The 20698-nt window shown below is 38.0% G+C and overlaps 1 protein-coding gene across 1 annotated transcript in view; it reads left to right on the forward strand.

The window, feature by feature from the left end:
• Positions 1-20698, forward strand: part of LOC135084616 (ryanodine receptor) — a 205479-nt gene that overhangs the window by 155859 nt on the left and 28922 nt on the right. Inside the window, exons 79-97 of the mRNA XM_063979388.1 lie at positions 355-499; positions 1051-1163; positions 1822-1893; positions 3184-3342; positions 3835-4062; positions 4287-4399; positions 5978-6071; positions 6228-6356; positions 6923-7057; positions 9162-9341; positions 9807-9927; positions 10984-11094; positions 12051-12178; positions 13512-13642; positions 14301-14461; positions 17689-17890; positions 18419-18580; positions 19520-19676; positions 20261-20463. Of these exons, the coding sequence (XP_063835458.1) occupies positions 355-499; positions 1051-1163; positions 1822-1893; positions 3184-3342; positions 3835-4062; positions 4287-4399; positions 5978-6071; positions 6228-6356; positions 6923-7057; positions 9162-9341; positions 9807-9927; positions 10984-11094; positions 12051-12178; positions 13512-13642; positions 14301-14461; positions 17689-17890; positions 18419-18580; positions 19520-19676; positions 20261-20463 (2744 nt within the window). The remainder of the gene's footprint in view (positions 1-354; positions 500-1050; positions 1164-1821; positions 1894-3183; positions 3343-3834; positions 4063-4286; positions 4400-5977; positions 6072-6227; positions 6357-6922; positions 7058-9161; positions 9342-9806; positions 9928-10983; positions 11095-12050; positions 12179-13511; positions 13643-14300; positions 14462-17688; positions 17891-18418; positions 18581-19519; positions 19677-20260; positions 20464-20698) is intronic.

Raw genomic sequence — 20698 nt, forward strand, 5'->3', positions numbered from 1 at the left:
GCAGCATATCACTGTAGTATCTCATAAATATGTAATAAGTATTAAGTACCTTAGTAAGTATTTTACTTTTTGAAAATATATTATCTGGGTGCTTAGTGTGAGTTTACAATAAACGTCATCTGTAGCGAGTGTGTCAAAAAAATCTATGAAGATTTTAGTTCTTGTAAGTATCCGCTTGGGACGCTGTACAATCTGTTATACATAATTCATAACATTTTCAAATCAAATCAAATCATTTATTGCATTACATGTGTGGTTTGACAGTTGGTAAATGGTACACATTTTTTTACGCAGTCGCTAGCGATGACGTTTAATATAAACTCGCACTAAGCACGCTGATATATTTCCTTCCAGTCCTCGACCGACGACACATCCCAAGTGGAGTCCCAAATCCAGGAAGACTGGCAGCTGTTGGTCCGCGATATCTACTCCTTCTACCCTCTGCTCATCAAGTACGTTGACCTGCAGAGAAACCATTGGCTGAGGAATAACGTTCCAGGTAAGCAAAAATTCTTACCCGGTGCAAAAAAAAACATCTCAAATCATCAATCAAATCTTGTGTGATTACACGTCAGTCCAGTTTTTCTGTGGAAAAGGGCGCATAGAGCACTTTTACACGTCCTACATCCCAACCCTATCACTGTTTCGAGAAAACAATATAGGCCAGTGCTGTGAAGAAGCACAGAAACTCAGTAATTAATGTCAGCCTTTTTAGGGTTTCCAATTCATCCACCAGCTCGCACTAAGCGTTTCGATGACTCTTTTATAATGCGAACAGCTAGGGACTGGAATTCGTTGCCTGCTGCTGTCTTTCCCGAAAACTATAATCCGGGCCTCTTCAAGGCGAGAGTGAATAGGCACTTACAGGGCAGATATGTACCATCCTAGACTTACCACTTAACATCAGGTGCGATTGTGGTCAAATACCTGCCATGTTATGCTTAAAAAAAAATATTACTGCAAACACATCTTAGACCAAAAGGAAGTAAAGCATCATCATCATCATTAGGTCATTTAGTAATTTTATATATCTCTTCTTTTCTCTTACAGAGGCCGAAGAACTGTACAACCACGTAGCAGAAATATTCAACATTTGGTCCAAATCGCAATACTTCCTCAAGGAGGAGCAGAACTTCATTTCTGCCAACGAAATCGACAACATGGTGAGACGCAAAACTAAGTCTTATAGCAACTGGCATATGTATTAATATTGTACATCACATGTATTAATATTTTTCACAGCCATTATATTTGTCCACATAGAATTGATTCATATTATCTGTACACACACATAGTTATGATTCATATTGTTCATCTACAATTTTCGCCCATTTATTAGTTCATATTTTAATGTTCTTGCAGTTCAAAAAGAAGTTAAGCCTTACTTCAAACAAATAGTGTGCATTTTTCCTAGTAGGCATGAAAATTTAAATCCAAATTCTCTATTTATACGATTCTGAAACGTCAAAATCGGAACTAATAATTCAATTGAAAGTAGCTCCCTCCTAACAATGTCATAGCTTGGACTGTCCATTTCTGGACAACTTTACAAATGGTGACAAATATGGCAATCGAACTTATGCTGCCTAAAAAGAATACCATTACTTAATTCAATATTTATTTCCACATCATATCTACGCACTTTTAAATACACCCTATATTCCACCCACTTGTCAAATTAACTCAGTGTCATACTTGACTTATTATATCACATCTCAGAACAAACTAACACACGACACTGCCACCTGTACAATATGAATCAACGTGTTCATTCATTTATTGTGTTCATTTGTTTCGTTTTCATTTACTTTGCGTTCGTAGGTGCTGATTATGCCCACAGCAACTAGACGGGTGACCACAGTTGTCGAGGGCGCGCCGCAAGGTGGCGGTAAAGTAAGTCGGAGAAAATATCTACAGATTTGCCCACGCTTTTTGGTCTTGGATTTTGTAATACACTAACCCTGAGTTACACCATCTTAGTCTAACTATAACAAAACTCAAAAGTTTACGGGACTATTCCCACCTCTCGTTCCCGCCGCTGCAACTCCTGTGTAGCCAGGATCTACAGCTTGACCGCCAATAAAAACCCAACGAGTGAAGGCCAAGATTGTCTCGGGAACGTCAAAAGTCTGTCAAACTCCATACCGGTTAAAGTTATAGTTACGGTTAAAGTTAAGGTGATGCAACTCAGCCTAATTTTCTTACAGGATCATGACATTGGACGCTCATGTTTACTCATAGAAATGTGCATTGTCATTTTCGCATAATTTCAGCTAAGCCTTCGGCACACGAGAAATAAGACTACATACGTAGTTTTAAACTTAGGTCTTTTGATATAAAAATCAATTTAAAAATGAAAAATAGAATGAAAAGAATGTAGCCAATGATTGTTCTGAGAACATAAATAAATGCAATCAATATTTTAATTTTAATGGCTTGATATTATATTCAAGCTTATGCTTGACAGACGTATGTCAAGCTATGTACACACATGTTTGCGCAAACGTTTCTAACACATTTTACTCTTTGCTATACGACTTCCCAGTTTTTTTAAACTGAATCCTAATTTAACTTTAATATTATTCTAAACTCTTAGGACCGATTTTTTTATACAAATTATAATTTTAATTATCGCTAAAAGTACTAAATATTAATTATGCTTATCTTAAAAACGCTTTTACGGAATGGCTTCCAATACTTACTTCTTTAATATTACTAAATACTTTTTACAATACTTAACCTTTTAAAACTAATTTGCTAATAGATAGTTAATTTTCCAATAATATATCAGCTATATTCATATTTTGTATGTCGTACGATATAAGATCATTATGATAATACTTATTATTGCTAAAGTATGTCTTTTCGGTTCTATTTTTCAAACTTAGGCATGTTCTATACCTACTTAGTTTTTGAATACATACATAATTATTATTACGAACAAATTCTTAGTGTTTTTTTTTTCTTTTTATAACACAGTAAATTGTGAAACAATTTTTAGTAAAGAGGGAGTAATGAGATATTTTCACTCTGGCAATCTTTGGAGACCAAAATAAATCAATTGACGGAATTTCCTGCATACAGCTCAAAGTTTGAGTGGGATGCAGATATAAAGTATATGAGTGTGAAAGGGATGGAGTTCTAATTCAATACTCAAACTAATGCAACTTCTGTAACTTGCAGAAGAAGAAGAAACATCGTGACAAGAAGAGGGACAAGGACAAGGAAGTGCAAGCGTCTCTCATGGTGGCGTGTTTGAAGAGACTACTGCCAGTTGGTCTCAATCTCTTCGCTGGCAGGGAGCAGGAGTTAGTTCAGCACTGCAAGGACCGTTTCTTGAAGGTAAGAATAGAATACGCATACTACTGGTAAAAAATGAGGGAACACATTCGATAAAATATGATACAACCCGGTTAAGTTAACTGCGCACCTGGCATCGTGACGTCATATCGACGCTCTGGTACGGATGGGGCGAACGATGGGAGGTTAGTATGCGGGTAAGTGAGAGGGGAAGTCGCTTTACAGTTAGCTTGAACGGGTTGTAAATCTGTATTTTATGCTGAAAATTGTACAAACATTATAAAAAACGCGGTCGCGGGAATTGCCAGGACCGATTCTTGTCAAAATTCCTGAAGAAGGCAGCTGTCCAGCAGTGGAAGTCTTGGTTAAACAAACGAACATTACGTTGAAACTTTCACTGATTGTGGACTAATACCTGCCTTGTTATGCATTAAAGAGGATTTAAGACACTAAATCAAAGATGTGACGGCTAAATAATGTAATAATAAATAAATAAAATAAATAAAAAAACTAAGTTAACCTTTTATCCAACAGAAAATGACAGAGCAAGACGTAGCCGAGTTCGCCAAGACCCAACTGACATTGCCAGATAAGATCGACCCAGCGGATGAGATGTCCTGGCAACACTACCTGTACAGCAAGCTAGGGTCGAAGAGCAAAGCTAACATCACAGCTGACACCGCTGAGAACAAAGCCAAGATCATCGATGATACCGTGGAAAGGATAGTGGCCATGAGCAAAGTGCTCTTTGGACTGCATATGGTGAGTTTTCAAACCTTTGAAGTATTGAATCAGATAGGTCACCATACTTTCCGCACTTACATCGTGCTCATTGGAAAAAGGACAATTTATGGTTGCCCCCATAGAAAAAGTTACATTTTCTGATAGATTATATCGTCAACATTTAAATATGTATTTAATTTTTAGTTACATTTTTATTTTTCTGTATACATTATTTATATATTTATGTATCTATGTTTATATAGATTGACCATCCTCAACAAATGAGTAAAAACGTGTACCGATCGGTCGTGTCGATACAACGCAAGCGCGCGGTCATTGCTTGCTTCAGGCAGCTGTCTCTGCACTCGTTGACCAGGTTCAGTGGACTTTAGACCTTGTGTGCAGTGGCGTACGAGTGATTGTTGTAATAATTACTAACCCCCTGTTTAGTTGACCGATTTTGAGACTGTGTTATGAAACGAGATTCACGCATCAGACATTGAGATCTGAATTACAGAACGAAACTCAAACTCTATTCAATAAAGAGTCTTAATAAGTATTCTGTTGGAATTCAACCATTCAAAACCCTGAAACTATGCTTGAAATACCATTTTGAGCTTCGTTCAAACATATCTGAGTATCTAACTGTCGATTTCAAGTTCGAGTTTGAATTTATTAAATAACATTTGCCTGTCATTAGTTATTGTAGTTTCCCACTGATTTTTTGCCACGAATTGTACATATCTGCCTTAAATATCTGCCTCTTCAAGAGAGTCGCATATGAGTCCATGTCTTATCGCTTGAAAATAAAAACTACTTCATAGGACTACATAGGTTTTGTTATTTATCTCTCTCATTTTCAACTCAAACGAATGAGATGGTTAAAGGTTGCCAGTGTCAAAATTTGCCCTTAACATGATGTACTTTTTGGCGGGAAATTGAAGCGCGAAATGCTGAATGCTGAAGCTTAATGATTGAAAGGCTTTGTGGTGTAAAAATGAACTACTCATATTGTAAAATAAAAATCACATTACATATTGCTTAGTTCAGTAGAAAAGTTAAGAGAAGAGAAAAAGAAAGTAGTTTCTCGCCACCCAGGCGAGCGGCCAAGGAGGTTGGTCACACATAAGCGACCTTTACAATTTTACTTAGGCCATCATTATACAGACCTACAAGCGTCATGTTTAGAAGTTTGTTTTATTTTCTAAAAGTGTTAAACTATCTAATTGTAATATTGTCTGAAATGTTGTTTGACGTGTTTGTGCATGCTGCTTTGGACTATCCAGGCTACTAAGCCTAAACAAAGATCAAATAACTGGAAGAGAGTGCTATGCGCCGCGAGGAAGCGTGCGGCCATGGCTTGTTTAAGATCTATACACCTGTATAAGATAAGTCGGTATGTATGGCGTTTGTGGTGCATGAAATGTGTGATTTTTCGATGTTATTATGTATTTAACAAAATGATAATGATGATTGACAGCCGATGGGGCAGCAAGGTTCCGAGGGCCTAGTGTGAGTTTTTTTCAAACGCTCTCACTAGTGATCGCGTCAAAAAATGTCATTAAATGTATGACGGATTGTACAGCGCTCCTAGCGGGAAACTTTCAAAAACTAAAATTTTCGTACATTTTTTAAACGCGCTCACAAAATTCACACTCAGCCCACTGGAGTGGAAGCCGCGTACTGGAAAACAAAGCGTGAGACGTCTACCCACAAGGTGGACCGACGACATCGTAAAGGTAGCAGGAAGGCGCTAGACGCAGGCCGCTACCAACCGGGCTACATGGAAAGCATTGAGGGATGCCTATGGTCAGCAGTGGACGTACTATGGCTGAGATAATGATGATGTGAATGATGATGAGCTTAAGCCTAAATCATCATCATTATAAACAAAAAAGAACATCATATGTTTTTCGTGCCAGTGTTAATATTAACTTTAATATTTATATTACAGACATAGAGCGTGTAACATCTTTGCGCGGACGTACTACGAGCTTTGGCTAGAAGAAGAAAATGTTGGTCAAGAAGTTATGATCGAGGATCTCACAGTAAGTATCTATCTTCACTATTGTTGAAAAATAACTATTTTGGACAAGGTGTAGTAGTTTTGCAGCGAAAATTTCAGATAGGGGAAAATCAAAGGACATCTAGTACCCCTCAAAAATCTCAAACATGACGTAAACCAACTTTGCATTTACTTTCAGCAATCATTCGAAGACGCGGAGTTGAAGAAAAGCGACGTGGTAGAAGAGGAAGGCAAGCCTGACCCTCTCACTCAGCTGGTTACCACATTCTGCAGGGGAGCCATGACGGAACGGTCCGGCGCTTTACAGGTAACAATCAGATATAAGGGATCAAGGGTGCTGGTGGTAAAATTTAAAAGCGTGCGCAACACTTTTTAATAAGGGTTTTGTACACATTTTATGCCTTTAAAAGACAACCCCTACTTTTCCCGTGGAAGTCAATTAAGGGAGGAATATGCGATCATCAAGGTTCCCCAACCAATCTGGCTAGCGTTGAGAGAGTCTTGCTCCTGCAGTGGACATTAAATGATAAACCTGATAACAATGTTGGTGATGAGAAAAAAATAAGAAACAATCAAGGTGAGGCGAGAAATACTCGAATTCCTATATCCGTCCAGTGGTTTAAAGAGCATTCTGAAGGGACTTAGAGGAGACCTGAATATGTCACAAAAACTCATCCAATTCTTCTGTTCTATATCCCAAACATCCAGTAAACCCAAGTCGCTGGGTCAGATCCGGCTCGAAGGACCAATGAATCAAATTTCAGTCACTAAACAATGATTTTAATATACCTTCCTTCCTCGTTGTGGATAAAAAAATTAATATTTTTATGATTCGTCCCCTTTTATTTAACGATAACATAATCAATTTTGCAGGAGGATCTTCTATACATGTCTTACGCGAACATAATCGCCAAATCGTGTGGAGAAGAAGAGGAAGAAGGCGGCGGTGAGGAAGAAGAAGGTGGCGGCGAGGCCGAGGGCGAGGAAGAAGGCCGCGCCAGTATACACGTGAGTTGTTGATAATCTATCTGACAGGTAACTTTGAGGTGAAATAACATTATTTATAGTACAGTTACACATGCTCATAAAAGTCATGCATAATACAGTCCAAATTTTTGAATCGTCAAGTGGCTAAAATAAAAAGAAACCAGCATTGTAGAATTACATATATCACGTAACATTGGCAAACGTGGAAACATAATAGCCATAGGAGAAGAAGAAGAAGAATTACATATATGGTTGTCCAACGTGTCAATAAAATCGGAACTATTAATCCAGCATTGATAGTGGCGCCCACCTGACAATGTCTTAGGCTGGTTTTAGTGTCACGCGGACTGTCAGTGCGGATCGCTCCGCACAGCCGATCTGTATGAACTGCTAGGGAGCGAGCGGTTCCTCAGGACCGCATTACTCTAAAACGCCTCCCTAGAAGTTCATACAGATTAGCCGTGCGGAGCAGGTCCGCACCGGACGGTCCGCGTGACACTAAAACCAGCCTTAGCTGGGACGGTTCGATGTCATCTATAGCATGCTTAAAGTAAGCGTGCTCGACTCGAACAACTCGAAATGAGCATGCTTTTGTTTCGACACACATGCTACTAAGTAGCAATTGCTCAATAGTAGCATGCTTTCGTGCGCTGTATGTAATGAGCGTGTGTATACCTACCTTATAGTACGAGAGCCCACGACCAAAATTTTTGTCTCATAGCAATACGGCCAAAACCGCATCAAATCGATAGATACGATTATCCTGAACTCGAAAATACCAATATCAGACATTTTCCGCGTAGCGTTTGATCTGACCGAATTTTCAAAATTGTCAAAGAATTTTACCGAACTGCATCATAGCAATATGTCTGATTTGCAGACTGTAGTTGAATGATAGTTCTGAGATACCGGAAACATTATTTTCAGACGTTAGTGGTGTAGCGCAAACCCGTAAAATCACTTAAAAAAATTAAAAATGAGACAAAAAAAATGTCTCATAGCAATACGTCTGAAAATCTTTTTTATTAGTAAATTTTGGTTATTTGATGCGAACAAAACAATTTTCAGACGGAAATGTGAACGCATTAAATTTTGAGACCGTTTTGAAAATGTTAACAAATTTTACCGATCGGTATCATAGCAATATGTCTGAAAATTGTTGGACATGATAAAATAAGTTGTCCACATGTGCAAAAAATTTATATCAGACAAATTAAGTGTAGCACCTTCTCTATCATACAACTTTTTGATACACTTAAAGTGTCTGAAAACAGGTTTTTGGTAATCATGGCAGCAATACGAAAAGTTAAAAAAAAAAATTATCCGTATTGCTATGATACAGTCCGGCTAAATTTGTTGACATTTTCAAAAATGCGCACAGGCTATATGCTACGCGCAAAATGTCTGAAAACAAACTTTTTCGTAATACAATTATAGAATCTATGTACATTTTCACTATCAGACGTATTGCTATAATACCGACTGTCTTTTTTTTTTGACACAGCAGAAATGGCCTCCTACTCAGTTGCTACACTTTCGACCGTTACTACACACCTAGTCGGGTTCAGAATCATACAATCTAACGATTTTATAGGGTTTTTGCCGTATTGCTATGAGACATGGTTTTGGTCGTGGGCTCTCGTACTATTACCTTTATACCTTTTTCTTGAACACTGTAATAACTAACCTAAAACTTATGCTTACATGCAGAAAACTATGGAAACTTTTATGGTATGTAACTATTGAGGTATAACGCTTAGCAATAATATTTGTAATTTTTTGCCTAGGTCTTCGTAACTCAGTCGTCTGAGTAGTGAACCTATTGAATTATTTATTTATAAATATTTTGAACTTAAATGCCTTGTGTTAAAGTCGAAAAACGAATCTGAATTAGTTAATCGATGAAGAGTGGATTCGACCAAACAAGAGTAATCTCAGAATAAATCGTCAGTTTTGACATATTTCCCATACTGAAACTGTCTGTCAATGTGCCAGTTATACCACGAGTTATTCTCAGAAAAAATTTTGGTTGAATAGGGCCTAAGGCACTTAACTTGATGATTGAAATCTGAATCTTGAAATAAAGCAGTGGGCTGACATATTCTAATACAAATTCAACTTACAGGAGCAAGAAATGGAAAAACAAAAGCTACTGTTTCACCAAGCCAGGCTAGCGGACAGAGGCGTGGCGGAGATGGTTCTCCTACACATCTCCGCTTCCAAAGGCGTGCCAAGTGAGATGGTCATGAAGACGTTGGAACTTGGCATCTCTATTCTGAGAGGAGGCAACATTGACATCCAGATGGTAAGTGAAAAAGAAATAAGCCAAGTATTTTTTATGCATGACAAGGCGTGTATTTGACCGCAATTAGTTCATAGGTACCTTACTTGTGTTCATCATTACCCGTGACTCAAACCCTGCAGAATTTCATAAAAAGTAGAGTACTTAATTATTGCATAATCTGCTATTCCGATGTATTCCCTAAAGCTTATAACATTGCAAACAACCATCCATCTTCACTAATTTTCGCCAAAAATACGTGGTATCTGAAATCTTTCTCGCGATTCGAATTACCAATTAAAAGGGGGCTGTAAGGCCCTTTTCTCATTTATTTTGACACCCAGCTGTCATTTTTGATTTAAAACTTAAGATATTAATTTTAAATTATTTCCCTAAATGTTTTATTAATCAAAGCTTTTAGGTAGGTAGGCTATAAGGTATCAAATACCTATTCTGAACTAACTCACTCACTATAATTATGTTATGCAGGGCATGTTGAACCATCTGAAAGACAAAAAGGACGTCGGCTTCTTCACTTCCATCGCTGGTCTCATGAACTCCTGTTCAGTGCTCGATCTGGATGCCTTCGAGAGGAACACCAAAGCTGAAGGTACGACACGAATAGCAATGAAAGGACAATGACCAAAAGTGGTCCAAATGTCCACCACAAATGAGACCTATATTGGCTTATAGTCCATTAAATAGAGATTAACTTTCAGTATGGGACGAAAAAAAAATAAGCTGTCAGTAAAAAGTTATGACCGTATGAAAAATTGTAGTAGTTTACGCGCTAATCTCAGGAACTACTGGTCCGATTTGAAAAATTATTTTTGTTATGGATAGCCCATTTATCAAGGATGGTTTTAGGTTATATACAACCCTAACCTACAACCAATAGGGGCGGAGCAGCGACCACCCGACCATAATTCCAATATTGTTGTCTTTCTTCTGAGCTTATTTTTTTTTCTTTTAGCGAGAATCTAACACGGCACACTAAGCGACATGACATAACATGCATAGATTAATCCAAAATGTGCGATGGATAGAATGATATCAAGAACATTTTTCGGATGAAAAGGTAAAAAACATGACTTTTCATTCAGTCATAACTTTTTACTGTCAGCATATTTTTGATTGCGGTTTGGTTATAATGAATCAGTATTTAGTAGACTATTTTACTACATAGGTCTCGTTAGTGGTGGACATTTGGACCACACTCCATACATTTTTGGTCATTGTCCTTTATAAATTGATTATTGTCAATACTACTCGAATATCAATCGAATTAATAAATTGATTAATTACAACGACATGTTAGGCTTCTTGTACACGCTAAATTTCACCCTGTCTGTCGCTGATAAGATATGAATTTCGTAGTTTCGTAGCTACGAACAAGAATTATTTGTTGGTCAGCGCCGGAGCAATGTACACAACACGAATTCTTGCGTAGGCCCGGCGACTTTTCTTAGCGTGTACAAGCGGCCTTATCTGTAATGATTAATACAACAATTACCTTTTGAACGCTATATTTGAACATAGCAGCTATCACGGTGTAGAATCGAAAACGAATGTCACATTGTCTATAGCTTATTTCATTCTCACAAGCCAATTCATTCTATTTTATTCTTTCTATTCCAATATTCCCAACATTCTTACTCATTCCCAGGCCTGGGCGTGGGACTAGAAGGAGCTGCAGGCGAGAAGAACATGCATGATGCAGAATTCACATGCGCCCTGTTCAGATTTATACAGCTGACCTGTGAAGGACATAACTTGGGTAAGAACTACCTACTTCCTTCGTATCTTCAGAACCAGAGAACCCTAGCTTAGCTAGACTTCAAATGGTTTTTATAATGTTTGACTAATATAAATTAACTATGTATGACATAACTACCGCCCGTATTTGCAAACGATGCTTGCTTATGTGAAGCAGCAAATCGAACGCACAGCGTTGAATAGAGCTATGTGATTGATTCGTGTGTCTCCCTGTGCGTTCACGCGCACAGTGAGAACTCATAGTAATGTTTGTGAATACGGGCGTATGTATTTTCTAAAGACTTTGAAAAAGGGGCTTAAAATAGTGATTGAGTTTCTTGCACTGCTTCTTGTCTGCATTTATTTATTGTCCCGAAGCAGTGATAGGGTGAAATACTGGGACGTGTAAGAGTGATTTTTAAAAACCTACTTGCAAAAATAAAACGCATTTTAGAGGTTTTTGATCTCGGGGCACGGGAGTGCTTCCGCCAAGGCGAAGCGCAAGGGCATTCAAACATTATGTTTCAAATCTATTTTTTTCACGGACGCTCCCCATTTGTTCGCGTTATAACAGAGTTAGCGAAACTCTTAGTGCTAGCTGGTGGTTACCATTCCCTGCCAGTTAACCAGTTGCTGGAATAGTGTTAAAATGTTTAATAAAATACCACAATCTCTTATTCATAAATCCTCCTTTAAATCCTTATAAAAAAATGATAAAGTAAACGACTATTTAAATGACAAGAGTGCGTGGATTTGACCTGCCTAGTTTTGCTATTATAATTACTGTATTTTATTGAAAAAGAAGCAGACAAAGGTGACTTGAGTTTCTTCCGCCACTTCTTCTCAGCACCAGCCCATATGTTGTCCCGAAGTGGTGGTAGGGCAAGCTATATTTGGTACGTGTATAAGTGCCCTAGAAAGAGCCTATGTACTGAATACATTATTTGAATTTGAATTTAATTTTGTTTTATTTGACAGAATGGCAGAACTACCTCAGAACGCAAGCCGGTAACACGACCACGGTCAACGTGGTCATCTGCACCGTGGACTACCTGCTAAGGCTGCAGGAGTCTATTATGGACTTCTACTGGCATTATTCTAGCAAGGTAAAACATCTTTTATTCTTCTTATATTTCATAGTGTGACAATGGTGTCATATTTAATGCAAATAAAAAATATTTATTTACACTTAGTTTTAAAATGGTCAAACTGGTCGCGTCATGTGTGGTCTCTCAACGGAATCTATGGCAGAAACTTATATGCAACTCAAAAGTAACTAGCAGTTGCAGTTTCGTTGCAGTTGCGTTTCACCGTCTGTTCTGGGCCTTAGTCTTACTGCAACGAAACTGCAACTTTCTGATGATTCTGATGAATGAAACTGAAACTGAAAGTTTCAAACTGGTCGCGTCATGTGTGGTCTCTCAACGGACGCTATGGCAGAAACTTAGATGCAACTCAAAAGTAACTAGCAGTTGCAGTTTCGTTGCAGTTGCGTTTCACCGTCTGTTCTGGGCCTTAGTCTTACTGCAACGAAACTGCAACTTTCTGATGATTCTGATGAATGAAACTGAAACTGAAAGTTTCAAACTGGTCGCGTCATGTGTGGTCTCTCAACGGACGCTATGGTAGAAACTTAGATGCAACTCAAAAGTAACTAGCAGTTGCAGTTTTGTTGCAGTTGCGTTTCACGGTCTGTTCTGGGCCTTATACTCACAGATCACAGAAACTAAAGAGAGATGTGACAAGGGGGCGGGTCCGGTGTCGCAGTAATATGCCTAAAAACAGAGCACATTGCTCGTGACAGCAATGATGACAGCAGCGACGTGATAATGTAAAAAGCAATGTATGCTTGCGTAGTACTAAAGATTATTCGAACGTTGAGTACTGATACCGCAGTGGATAATGAGCACATATTTTGATTAAGTTGTTTGTGTGAAATTCTAATGCGACACTGAGTCTCAAACTCAACTCATTAATTCGCATCTCTCTATATCTCCATGGACTACACTGTACGACTGTATCATTATCAAAAAATTGTGTTTTACTTGAATGTTGTTTCAACCTGTTTCAAACCTTCAATAAACGGGGACACAATGTTATTTTTGAGCTTTTTTCTTTGAAAAAGACTTCAGGACAGGACTTCCAAATCCAATTATAATTTATTTTTATATTTACAATAAGTTTACTATGTTAGACCTACGAGTATCTACAGTTCCCTTTAATTTTTGCGCACCCTGTATACCCACCTATACAACTTATTTCATGTTGACTTTTTGTATTTAAACAGTATATAAATAGTATATCCGATAAGCTAGCACCCACAACACTAGCATATTAATTGCTTATTTTTGGGCTAGATAGCCCTGTGTGCAATTGTCCAAAGATTTAAAGATTGTTTATCTATTTTATAGTCTCTAAATCGTTGATATCTTTCCTCAGGAACTCATAGACCCAGCGGGTAAAGCCAACTTCTTCAAGGCGATCGGCGTTGCGTCACAAGTGTTCAACACGCTCACTGAAGTCATCCAGGGACCGTGTACCCAGAATCAACAGGCTTTGGCACATTCCAGGTATGGTAGATAGAACACCCTTTATTGTACACCACACAAGACAAGAAATGAAAGAGAAATAAATATACAAAAGATACGGAAGATCCGATGGTGAAGTGGAAAATAAATAGCGGACTGTTTAAAATTACAAAATAATGTGTTTAGACAATACTGGACTATTCTCACATTTCGTTTTCAACCACTGCAACTCCTGTGTAGTCAGGATATACAGTTTGACCGCCAATAAAAACTAAACCAATGAAGGTCAAGATTGTCCTAAGATTAATATCGTGATACATTAACATCGTGATTATTTTTATTACTTTACTATCGTCTAGTAATGTTATAGAAATAGACCGCTTCTCAACACTGCCAGGAAGATTTAATGAATGTTACTGACAACGCCACCCTCGTGGCGGAGTTTTGGGCTGACACTGTGTAGGTTTATTGTGGACAGGACAAGAAGAACACTGCCACATTTAATGTCCCGAAGCAGTGGTAGCGTTTAACTTTTAATTAATACTGGGACGTGTAAAAAACACTTTTTTGAAACCTATTTGCAGAAAATTAATTTTGTAACTTCCCTTTGACATCCCCTTGATTTAAGGTCCAAAACAATGAACAATTTTAACTTCCTAAGCCTGTTTTAAGAAGTAAACTTTACTCAATTCTTCACCAGATTGTGGGACGCGGTAGGCGGTTTCCTCTTCCTCTTCTCCCACATGCAAGACAAGCTGTCCAAGCACTCCTCACAAGTGGACCTGCTGAAGGAACTGCTTAACCTGCAGAAGGACATGATCACCATGATGCTGTCTATGCTGGAAGGAAACGTCGTCAACGGTTAGTAAATAGATTTTTTTTATTATCTGATTTTTGAACTTTTGACTGAAGATTAGGTTTGGCACATTGACACTATTGACACAGAATAATAATAAGTACTACGTACAGAAGTTTTTCTTCGCGAAGGTATTCAAAAAAATGTATGCTCAATGTCATCAACAATATGGTGTAATTTAGCTTGTCTTAAGAGTCGAGCACCGTTTTGTTGACATACGTCAGTGATCGGTACTGTCTTGATGCCATAGGGCTGACTGCTACAAGAAGCTACTGTGTCGCCATCTAGCGCACCACACTTGCATTCACTGCTCTTCGCGGCAACGCGCAGCTACATGCGGCCGTCAGTTATATGTATAGTGTAAGAGCTAGCACCTAAATATTTTATAACACACATAACTGTGACAATTTATTTCACGTGGGCGAAGCCAAAAAGCTAGTAAGAAATAAAAATTCAATTCAGTAGGTATTTCAAACCAAATTTTATTACATAAACAAACATTATACTAATTTCATTATGGGCCCTTAGTATGTGAAAACTGCAATTGACGATATTTCGCACTGTTTTCAATATTATGTATTACAGAACGTATGTGTGATGGGATGATATTTTCGAAAACACGATTAGAAAAAAAATTTCTCGAAAAAAAAACATTTACCTCTGGATTTTTTTATAAAAGTTTAATATGACCGTGTTTTACAATAAATAAAATTCCTATAAAATCACAAAGGTATCATGTTTGCCTCTTTGATTTCCTGGCTGTTTTAGATTTCAAAAACCTAAATATATTAATTTATTAACTTTCTGATAAAAATGTGAATGGCTCTTACGATGTCCCCCCCTTAAATCAAAATGTCTTTATTTGGTCTATATGCCCATCATCACTACGTAATAATTATAAAAAAAAAGACGCTTTCCTGTCTGTTCTGTCCCTATGTATGCTTAGATCTTTAAAACTATGCAACAGATTTTGATACGGTATTTAGGGTTCCGTAGCCAAATGGCAAAAACGGAACCCTTATAGATTCGTCATATAGTCTGTCTGAACATAGAACGTTTTTGTGCACTTTTTAAAATGAGTTAACCAAGTATATGGCTATTAGACTTGCACACGTCCGTCCGTTTTTTGTAGGATTAATATAATTAAGTAACATTTATTTTTTGCATTCGGCTCTTGGTCTAACCCAAACGAAACACGAACAACTAATGAACTAACAATGAACAAAGTTGATAAATTAGTAATATGTAAATAATGAATTTGTTTTACGAGCTGTCCCGGCGTACTTCGTACCGCAAATTAATATAAAGTTGTTTAAGTGATTTATAAAATCGCAATATTAATTTTTGAAAGTAGGGTCATTGTGCTGGTTTTCTATCTAACTTCGGTTTTCGTCCATTTCACTGAGCTGCCATAAACACATGCGTAAAATTTTAATACAAAGTATTGTATTCACAGAAGGCAGTAGCCATCCCGCGCTAGTTTTGTTGCAATCTATAATGCCTAAGCAACAGTTCTACCTAAATGAAAATGTAATTTAAAAAGTAGTGAGTTCCAAAAAATTACGTAAATGCGCGGCCATACACCGGTCACCGGTACATTGCAGAAATCATCGCGCTAGAAAAAAAACGTGCTGACAGGAAAAGTTTTTGGCACGTATGTCTAATTGATAGCATTATAAACACAATTTTAAGTGTTTATTAAACTTCTTCATACAAAATTAAATGTTAGATGACTAAGGGTCATTTTTTAAAGCATAGCTCAGGTCATATAGCAGGCAAATCAACTCGGAAAGGGATCAACAACGTATCGCCTTTTGTGGCATGGAGGTAATAGTGGAGAGGAAATATAGATCTATACAAAAATTCGACAAATTAATGACAAACAGCTGTTTATCTCTTTCTAACTTACCCCTGGTGATGTATAAAAAAAAGAAATAGATAATGTTTGGTCAGTACTCATTCTGGCAACATTTTCATGTGACGTCACTAACTACCTGACTTGTGCCGAGTAGGTACCTACATACAAGATTTAAGAAAACAACATATTTATAGGCAATCAGCTGACAACTACACGCACACACACACACACAAATACCTGTTAGCTGATTGCCTATATTGCGGCCATGTTGTTTTCTTAAATCGTGTATGTATTTATAATGCGTGTAAATGTGTGCGTAATGTACCGAGTACGTTTATTTTAAAGTTACGCCAAGTCCATGAGACATTGATATACGTCAGTGTTTTGCGAGCTGTCATTGCCCTTCGCGCACTGTCATCGGCGAGGCAAGGCGTTTACGTTACGGTGCGGATTGTGTGTGCGTTGCAGTATGGACTTTAGTTGACTGCCTTTATGAGCACTCGAACGACATAAAATAATATGATACATTTATGTAAGGGTATTTTAAGATCACAAAGTTGGCAACTCCGATAGTTGGACTAAAACCAGCGCAAAGACCCTATCCTGTTTGACACCTATAATAATTGACAATAGCTGGCTCGGCGAACTTCGGCAAACTAATGTGTGACGTGAAGTGCCAAATCGCGGAAAATGTCGGAAGAAATACATGAATTTGCATGAATTATCATGAATAACAATAACCACTTATTTACCTCTCAGTGTCTTCAGGCAACTTAAAAAAAGTACATTGTGTGTTTTTATTATTATTTAGGAAGTTAAATAGTTACTGCACAGTATTTTTTACACAGTATTTTTTTATTTTTTTCCATAATACAAGAGTAGGTACGCGTGCGTGTGTCAATGCTCGCTCGTATCTCGTATGTGACGCCTTGTCGAATCGCCTCCTGTAGGTGGGCTATCGTGCGTGTTTTGTTTTCGATGTGAACTCGCGGAGATGAACAGGCCTGCTATTGACAGTTTCAGTATGGGAAATGTGTCAAAATCACAAGTGTATTCTTCAGGTAAAAATCTGACGATTGAAAAATCTGTCTTGACAGTTTTAGTGTAGAAAATATGTCAAAATGACAAGTTTATTCTTCAGTTAAATAAGATATCTAAAATCTGGAAACGTTGAATCTTTGGATAGATCTAGTTTATTCTGTAACCTATTATTGATGCCATTTGAAAGCACTTTCAAGATCAGTAACTAGTTTTTTTATATCTTATATTATAATTTATAAATAATCGAGTGAGACCACCGTTTCCACCCTGTATAAATTGCTACTTTATTAAGCTTGAAGTCAAAATCATAACCCATTCTAACCCATCCCACAGGTACAATCGGAAAACAAATGGTGGACACCCTCGTAGAGTCTGCTTCTAACGTGGAGCTAATCCTGAAATACTTCGATATGTTCCTGAAGCTCAAAGACCTGACGTCTAGTGCCAGCTTCCAGGAGATTGACGCCAATAATGATGGATGGGTGCTGCCTAAGGACTTTAAGGAGAAGATGGAACAGCAAAAGAGTTATACGCCGTGAGTTTATTGAGTTTTAACCATACTACCACCTATAATGCCAAATAAGCTTTTCGGAGTTTAATATTTCCTAAAATAATTTAGCGAATTTTCTTCGCAGCAGTTCTGATGTAACTCAAAGCATTGAGTTTTATATGAATTAGTTTGTTACTCTAGTTTGGTAAGAAAGTAAGAAGAATCATATTTGGCGCTTTACAAACTGTTTACAGAGGTGGCGCTAAACATGTGTTGGTTTGGAACAGTAATTTACTATTAGATAACAAGCTTTTAAAATATCGGGTGCTCCAGTAGCAAAACAATTAGTATAAACTTAACACTTTAGAGTTTTTCGACGCTGATCTTTAGACAGGTGACATTCAATTAAAATACAAATCTGGCAAAATGGGAACCACTTTTTACATAACCATTTTGAAGCCCTCATGACAAATGCTACACCCCTTTTATTTTATCTTCTTTTAATTTTGATATAGTAGGTATTAACCCGTGAATCACTACGAGAAATCTTTCTAACCAAGCCTACCTTTCCAGCGAAGAAATAGAATTCCTGCTAGCCTGCTGCGAGACCAACCACGACGGGAAGCTGGACTACATCGGCTTCTGCGACCGCTTCCACGAGCCGGCCAAGGAGATCGGCTTCAACCTCGCTGTGTTGTTAACAAACTTGTCTGAACACATGCCGAATGAGCCTAGGTGAGTGACGATTATTTTTTTCATAATTAAACTCTGGTCTTTCTAATAAATAAATAAATAATGACTCGCAACTAGTGGTGACTGAGTTTGTTCCGGCGTATCTTCTCAGCACTTCTCATATTGTACAAAGTACAGTTTATTGCAAGCAAGCATAAAACCAAATGTTATTTACGCTTTGCTAGTTGACATTATTTATTTTGTTAAATCTACGATTAGTTCACTGCTGCCTTTATTAGTGTGCACACACATTACATCATTGTATCAAGTCGAAACAGTAAATCTAGTATTTCAAGTCTTCGAGTGTTGTTATTATCAAGATCACCCAAGATACATCAGTTTAATGTATGGACCAGTCAAGGGCTCATACACATATGTTTGTTTCAAAGCGCTGGTAGGGCCCAATAGATGAGGAGATATGTAAAGTGCCCTTAAGGCTACCTTTTTTATTTATTTGACGTTCATAAGTCCTACTTTAACTGATTCTTCCGATCCGGGTTGCCACTTTAAAACTTCTCCTAGGATAAAAAGAACTAACCCAACTAAAAATATTAATTTAGAGTTACCTAATTGATGTGTATCTTTTAGGGGAATTATTATTAGTTAACTACCCATTTATGTGTGTGCCATGACTTAATCTAATTGTCGTTTTTTATCGTCATCAAAATTTAATTTCTTATATCTTATCCCTACTAGTATTATAAATGCGAAAGTAACTCTGTCTGTATCGCTTTCACGCCTAAACCACTGAACTGATTTTGATGATGGCATAGAGATAGTTTCGGTCCCAGAAAAGCACATAGGATAGTTTTTATCCCGATTTTTTAAACAGGGATGCGCGCGATATTGTTTTTCTGTGACAGATAAAATATCACGCGGGCGAAGCCGCGGGCGGAAAGCTAGTTTGTTTGTAATAAACGTTCTTCTCTCTTTCTTCCACAGGTTAGCCCGCTTCCTAGAGACGGCTGGTTCGGTCCTAAACTACTTCGAGCCGTTCCTCGGCCGCATCGAGATCATGGGCGGGTCCAAACGCATCGAGCGGGTCTACTTCGAAATCAAGGAGTCGAACATCGAGCAGTGGGAGAAGCCGCAGATTAAGGTTAGTCTTGTTATAAGAATATTGTTATGCATCAGCTACACTACTAGATTCGGCGCTTTGAGGAAGCTAACCTAAGTACGAATGGCATATCCACACAAATGGTGCAATCTCGTGAGGAGTCTACCCATTAAATTGGGTACAAAAACCGACAATTTCGGAAGTGTAACGAAGTGAGACTGTTTTTCGAAGCGAGGTGCGTATCTACACTTTACTTCACGAGTAGTGTAGCTGAGGTTTAATATCTAATTTCATAAATAAAACATTGGATGCTTAATTTGCAACTCTTATATTACTACATAAATAGATATTGATTACTCAGGCAAATCATAACCACACAATACGCTACTCTGATGTTTTCTTCCGAATTATCATCTGTCAGTCTGACTGTCACTTTACGGCGGGCTATTGGCTAGTGATCAAAACTTTTTCTAAACTATTTTCGTAACGAAGATCACATCTCTTGAAACTTTCGTTACGAAATAGAAGCTGGGAGAGAAATGAGTATACGAAACACCCTTTTCCCCCTTCCACCCTTTTCCACCCTTTTATCACCAATTACCTAATTTCTTCCTTACTCTTCCCAGGAATCCAAACGCGCGTTCTTCTACAGCATAGTAACAGAGGGCGGCGACAAAGAGAAGTTAGAAGCGTTCGTCAACTTTTGCGAGGATGCCATCTTTGAAATGACGCACGCGTCCAGTTTGATGGCCGCTTGCGAGGAGTCGGCTGGCGGACCGAAGAATAGGGAGGCTAGTTACATGTACATGGGCGATGATGATGATGAAAGGTCAGTTGTTATGTTTATATTATAGATAGTTTCATCCATGAAGACGCGCCCCACCATTCTTCCGCTAATGTTTGAGTGTTATCGGTACACGCTATCCATGTGCGTTATCCATGAATGCACACGCACACTACAATAATGCCGCTCGGATTGCTCGGATCAAACTCCCCGCACCCCGCGCGACTTCGACCAAAAATTGGTGGGGCGCGTCTTCGTGGATGAAACGATCTATATTTGC

This window comes from Ostrinia nubilalis, chromosome 26 (assembly GCF_963855985.1).
Source record: "Ostrinia nubilalis chromosome 26, ilOstNubi1.1, whole genome shotgun sequence".
Taxonomy (NCBI): Eukaryota; Metazoa; Arthropoda; class Insecta; order Lepidoptera; family Crambidae; genus Ostrinia; species Ostrinia nubilalis.